The sequence below is a fragment of the Serinus canaria genome, unplaced genomic scaffold (assembly GCF_022539315.1).
Source record: "Serinus canaria isolate serCan28SL12 unplaced genomic scaffold, serCan2020 HiC_scaffold_527, whole genome shotgun sequence".
NCBI lineage: Eukaryota > Metazoa > Chordata > Aves > Passeriformes > Fringillidae > Serinus > Serinus canaria.
Genome location: NW_026108641.1, coordinates 1 through 6611, shown reverse-complemented (window position 1 = coordinate 6611; position 6611 = coordinate 1). Strand labels below are relative to the sequence as shown.

Here is a 6611-nt window from a genome sequence, read left to right as displayed (position 1 = left end):
GGACAGGGTGGCTGCTGCCATCGGACACCAGGTACACCCCAAACTCACCCTGAGGGGACAGTTGGGGACATTGGGGACATTGGGGACAGGGTGGCTGCTGCCATCGGACACCAGGTACACCCCAAACTCACCCTGAGGGGACAGTGGGGACATTGGGGACATGGGGACAGGGCTGGGGACATGGGGACAATGGGGACAGGGCTGGGACATGGGGACAGGGTGGCTGCTGCCATCGGACACCAGGTACACCCCGAACTCACCCTGAGGGGACATTGGGGACAGTGCTGGGGACATGGGGACAGGGTGGCTGCTGCCATCGGACACCAGGTACACCCCAAACTCACCCTGAGGGGACTGTGGGGACATTGGGGACATTGGGGACAGGGCTGGGGACATGGGGACAGGGCTGGGGACACAAGGACAGGGTTGGGGACACTGGGCAGGCTTGGGGACACGGTGACAGGTTTGGGGACATGACACAGGTCATGGGGACATGGTGACAGGGTTGGGGACACGAGGACAGGGTTGGGGACATGGTGAAAGGGTTGGGGACACAGTGACAGGGTTGGGGACACGGGGACAGGGTTGGGGACACGGTGACAGGGTTGGGGACATGGGGACAGATTTGGGGCGGAGCCAGTGCCAGGGACAAACAGGACAGCCAGTGTCACCTTGGGGGCCTCGATGGCCGTGTAGGTGGCACCTGGTGGCACCTGGTAGCCCTCGGTGTAGAGCTTGAAGTGATGGATCAGGGACTCCATGGACGTCTGTGGGCACAGGGGTGGCACTGCAGGGGTGGCACCTGCCCTGGGTGGCACTGCAGGGGTGGCACCAGCCTGGGTGGCACTGCAGGGGTGGCACTGCTCTGGTGGCACTGCAGGGCTGCCACCAGCCTGGGTGGCACTGCAGGGCTGGCACTGCCCCCTGGGTGACACTGCAGGGGTGGCACCTGCCCTGGGTGACACTGCAGGGGTGGCACCTGCCCTGGGTGGCACTGCAGGGGTGGCACCCTCCTGGGTGGCACTGCAGGGCTGGCACCAGCCCTGGGTGGCACCAGCCTTTGGTGTCACCTGCCCTGGCCTGGGTGGCACCCACCCTCAGTGCCACCTGCTCTAGGTGGCACCAGCTTTTGGTGCCACCAGCCTTTGGTGTTGTCACCTGCCCTCCATGCCACCCACCCTGGTTGGCGCTGCAGCACTGCCACCAGCCTTTGGTGCTGTCACCTACCCTGGGTAGCACCCGCCCTTGATGCCACCCAACCTGGGTGCCACCAGCCTTTGTTGTCACCTGCCCTTGGTGCCACCCACCCTGAGTGTCACTCACCCTGGGTGTCACCCGCCCTCGGTGCCACCTGCTCTGGGTGCCACCTGCTCTGGGTGCCACCCTCCCGGGGTGCCACCCCCGCTCTGGGGGCTCTGGGGACACGTCACCTTCATCTCGGCGCGTTTGGGGGGTGACACCTTGGCATCGTCCACCTTGATCTCGCCAGGTGGCATCTTATTGAGGCACTGCAGGATGATCCGCAGCGACTGGCGCATCTCCTCCACGCGGCACAGGTACCTGCACCCCAAAACAGGGGGGGCACCACCTGAACCCCCAAACTGGGACTGGCATCACCTGTGCCCCTAAACTGGGACTGGCACCACCTGAACCCCCAAACTGGGACTGGCATCACCTGCACCCCGAAACAGGGGGGGCACCACCTGAACCCCCAAACTGGGACTGGCATCACCTGTGCCCCTAAACTGGGACTGGCACCACCTGCACCCCCAAACTGGGACTGGCATCACCTGAGCCCCCAAACTGGGACTGGCATCACCTGAGCCCCTAAAGTGGGACTGGCATCACCTGAACCCCCAAACTGGGACTGGCATCACCTGCACCCCAAACTGGGACTGGCATCACCTGCACCCCAACTGGGACTGGCATCACGTGAACCCCAAACTGGGACTGGCATCACCTGCACCCCAAACTGGGACTGGCATCACCTGCACCCCAAACTGGGACTGGCATCACCTGCACCCCGAAACAGGGGGGCATCACCTGTACCCCAAACTGGGACTGGCATCACCTGCACCCCGAAACAGGGGGGCATCACCTGCACCCCAAACTGGGACTGGCATCACCTGCACCCCAAACTGGGACTGGCATCACCTGCACCCCGAAACAGGGGGGCATCACCTGCACCCCGAAACTGGGACTGGCATCACCTGCACCCCAAACTGGGACTGGCATCACCTGCACCCCAAACTGGGACTGGCATCACCTGCACCCCGAACTGGGACTGGCATCACCTGCACCCCAAACTGGGACTGGCATCACCTGCACCCCGAAACAGGGGGGCATCACCTGCACCCCGAAACAGGGGGGCATCACCTGCACCCCAAACTGGGACTGGCATCACCTGCACCCCGAAACAGGGGGGCATCACCTGTACCCCAAACTGGGACTGGCATCACCTGCACCCCGAAACAGGGGGGCATCACCTGCACCCCAAACTGGGACTGGCATCACCTGCACCCCAAACTGGGACTGGCATCACCTGCACCCCGAAACAGGGGGGCATCACCTGCACCCCAAACTGGGACTGGCATCACCTGTGCCCCTAAACTGGGACTGGCATCACCTGTGCCCCTAAACTGGGACTGGCATCACCTGAACCCCAAACTGGGGCTGGCATCACCTGTGCCCCAAACTGGGACTGGCATCACCTGTGCCCCAAACTGGGACTGGCATTACCTGAACCCCAAACTGGGACTGGCATCACCTGCACCCCGAAACAGGGGGGCATCACCTGTGCCCCTAAACTGGGACTGGCATCACCTGAGCCCCCAAACTGGGACTGGCATCACCTGCACCCTAAACTGGGACTGGCATCACCTGTGCCCCCAAACTGGGACTGGCATCACCTGAACCCCAAACTGGGACTGGCACCACCTGAACCCCCAAAACTGGGACTGGCATCACCTGAACCCCAAACTGGGACTGGCACCACCTGAACCCCCAAACTGGGACTGGCATCACCTGAACCCCCAAACTGGGACTGGCATCACCTGAGCCCCCAAACTGGGACTGGCATCACCTGTGCCCCCAAACTGGGACTGGCATCACTGAGTCCCCCAAACTGGGACTGGCATCACCTGTGCCCCTAAACTGGGACTGGCATCACTGTGCCCCAAACTGGGACTGGCATCACCTGCACCCCAAACAGGGGCTGGCATCACCTGAACACCCAAACTGGGACTGGCATCACCTGCACCCCAAACTGGGACTGGCATCACCTGCACCCCGAAACTGGGACTGGCATCACCTGCACCCCGAAACAGGGGGGCATCACCTGCACCCCAAACTGGGACTGGCATCACCTGAACCCCAAACTGGGACTGGCATCACTGTGCACCCAAACTGGGACTGGCATCACCTGTGCCCCTAAACTGGGTATGGGATCACCTGTCCCCCCCCATCCAGGTGAGGCCGTACCTGTCCCTCCCAGCCAGGTGAGGCCGTACCTGTCCCCCCCCATCCAGGTGAGGCCGTACCTGTCCCCCCCAATCCAGGTGAGGCCGTACCTGTCCCCCCATCCAGGTGAGGCCGTACCTGTCCCCCCCATCCAGGTGAGGCCGTACCTGTCCCTCCCAGCCAGGTGAGGCCGTACCTGTCCCCCCCAGACAGGTGAGGCCGTACCTGTCCCCTCCCATCCAGGTGAGGCTGTACCTGTCCCCCCCAGACAGGTGAGGCCGTACCTGTCCCCTCCCATCCAGGTGAGGCTGTACCTGTCCCCTCCCATCCAGGTGAGGCTGTACCTGTCCCCTCCATCCAGGTGAGGCTGTAACCTGTCCCCCCCAGACAGGTGAGGCCATACCTGTCCTCCCCATCCAGGTGAGGCCGTACCTGTCCCCCCCATCCAGGTGAGGCCGTACCTGTCCCCCCCATCCAGGTGAGGCCGTACCTGTGCCCCCCATCCAGGTGAGGCCGTACCTGTCTCTCCCAGCCAGGTGAGGCCGTACCTGTCCCCCCCATCCAGGTGAGGCCGTACCTGTCCCCCCCATCCAGGTGAGGCCGTACCTGTCCCCCCCAGCCAGGTGAGGCCGTACCTGTCCCTCCCATCCAGGTGAGGCCGTACCTGTCCCCCCCATCCAGGTGAGGCCGTACCTGTCCTCCCCATCCAGGTGAGGCTGTACCTGTCCCTCCCATCCAGGTGAGGCCGTACCTGTCCCCCCCAGACAGGTGAGGCCGTACCTGTCCCCCCCAGACAGGTGAGGCCGTACCTGTCCCCCCCAGACAGGTGAGGCCGTACCTGTCCCCCCCAGACAGGTGAGGCCGTACCTGTCCCCTCCCATCCAGGTGAGGCCGTACCTGTCGTAGCAGTCGCCGTGGGAGCCGATGGGCACGTCGAACTCCACCTGGTCGTAGACGTCGTAGGGCTGAGTCTTGCGCAGGTCCCACTGGATGCCGGAGCCCCGCAGCATCACCCCGCTGGGGACACCCCAAAAACGCACCTGAGCTCGGCCCCGCCCACCCGCGGGGCGGGGCACACCTGGGGGATCCCCCCCAGCTCACCTGAAGCCGTAGTTGAGCGCCTCCTCGGCCGTGATGACGCCGATGCCCACGGTGCGGTTCTTCCAGACGCGGTTGTTGGTCAGCATCTGGGCACAGCAGGGACACCTGGCACACCTGGCACACCTGCACCTGCGCTGCTCACCTGGCCCTGGCACCGTCAGCTGGCGCTGGAAACACTCACCTGGCGCTGGCACCTGTTCCTTGTCCCCCTCATGCGGCTCTCGCACCAAAACCTGTCCCTGTCACTGTCACCTGTGCACCCCCCCACCTGTCCCTCACACCCCTCACCTGTCCCTCACACCCCTCACCTGTCCCTGTCACCTGTGAACCCCTCACCTGTCTCTGTCACTGTCACCTGTGCACCCCTCACCTGTTCCTATCACTGTCACCTGTCCCTGCCACTGTCACCTGTCCCTCACACCAAAACCTGTCCCTGCCACTGTCACCTGTCTCTCACACATCTCACCTGTCTCTATCACTGTCACCTGAGCACCCCTCACCTGTCCCTCACATCCCTCACCTGTCCCTGCCACTGTCACCTGTCCCTCACATCCCTCACCTGTCCCTCACACCCCTCACCTGTCCCTCACATCCCTCACCTGTCCCTGACACTGTCACCTGTCCCTCACACCCCTCACCTGTCCCTCACACCGTCACCTGTCCCTCACATCCCTCACCTGTCCCTGTCCCCCTCCGCCCCACTCTGTGTCACCTCCCCCCCCCCCATGCTGTGAGGAACGACCCTGCCCCTCTCAGGTGACAGGTGGCAGGTGGCAGGTGGCAGCAGCCTGGCTGTCACCTGTCCCCTCCCCAGTCCCCCCTCACCTCCTCCACCTCGTCAATCCGGATGGAAAAGTTCTTGACGAACTCGTAGATGTCGTCCATGAGCCCCAGGGGCAGGTCCTGGCACAGGTGGCACAGGTGGGATTGATGGGATTGGGACAGGTGGGACAGGTGGGACAGGTGGGATTGATGGGATTGGGACAGGTGGGACAGGTGGGACAGGTGGGATTGATGGGATTGGGACAGGTGGGACAGGTAGCATTGGTGGCATTGGGATTGGGACAGGTGACACTGGTGGGATTGGATTTGGTGGGACAGGTGGGATTGATGGGATTGGGACAGGTGGCACTGGTGGCATTGGGATTGGGACAGGTGGCACTGGTGGGATTGGTGGCATTGGGATTGGGACAGGTGGCACTGGTGGGATTGGTGGCATTGGGATTGGGACAGGTGGCACTGCAGGCACGCACAGGACAGGTGGCAGCTCAGGTGGCACCAGGGATGTGGGCAGGGGCTCCCATGGGAATGGGGTGCCCAGGGATGGGATCCCACAGGAATGGGGTGCCCAGGGATGGGGATCCCACAGGAATGGGGATCCCACAGGAATGGGGTTCCCAGGAATGGGGTGCCCAGGGATGGGGATCCCACAGGAATGGGGATCCCACAGGAATGGGGTTCCCAGGGATGGGGATCCTACAGGAATGGGGTGCCCAGGAAGGGGATCCCACAGGAATGGGGTGCCCAGGGATGGGGATCCCACAGGAATGGGGTTCCCAGGAAGGGGATCCCACAGAAATGGGGATCCCATGGGAATGGGGTGCCCAGGGATGGGGATCCCACAGGAATGGGGTGCCCAGGGATGGGGATCCCACAGGAAGGGAGATCCTATGGGATCGGGGTTCCCAGGGATGGGGATCCCACGGGAATGGGGATCCCAGGGATGGGGTTCCCAGGGATGGGGATCCCACAGGAATGGGGATCCCAGGGATGGGGTTCCCAGGGATGGGGTTCCCACGGGAAAATGGGGTTCCCAGGGATGGGGATCCCACGGGAATGGGGATCCCACAGGAAAGGGGTGCCCCCCAAGGGGAGCGGGCCCAGCCCCTCACCTGGTGCACCCCCCCGGGCCGCACGTAGGCCGCGTGCATCCGCGCCCCCGACACGCGCTCGTAGAACTCGAACATCTGGGGGGGGACGACAGAGGGGACCCCGCTGCAGCTCAGCCCCCCCGGCACCCCCAGAGCCCACCCCCCAACCCCAAATCCCCC

At 63.9% G+C, this 6611-nt stretch overlaps 1 protein-coding gene and 1 long non-coding RNA gene across 2 annotated transcripts; both read right to left on the bottom strand.

Moving 5' to 3' along the window:
- Window positions 1-4: 4 nt before the first annotated feature.
- Window positions 5-6583, bottom strand: NDUFS2 (NADH:ubiquinone oxidoreductase core subunit S2; the record flags this gene model as incomplete). Its single annotated transcript, XM_050987927.1, has 7 exons — window positions 6453-6583; window positions 5386-5463; window positions 4561-4646; window positions 4357-4476; window positions 1431-1560; window positions 672-767; window positions 5-49 (listed from the first exon to the last, which is right to left on the bottom strand). Coding segments are annotated over exons 1-7 (630 nt in total), but the record flags the coding sequence as incomplete, so codon positions are not given.
- LOC127061294 (uncharacterized) lies at window positions 1774-3105 on the bottom strand. The gene is made up of 4 exons (XR_007780778.1): window positions 2974-3105; window positions 2795-2859; window positions 2598-2655; window positions 1774-1877 (listed from the first exon to the last, which is right to left on the bottom strand). It is a non-coding gene; the product is annotated as an uncharacterized LOC127061294 (long non-coding RNA).
- Window positions 6584-6611: the final 28 nt, after the last annotated feature.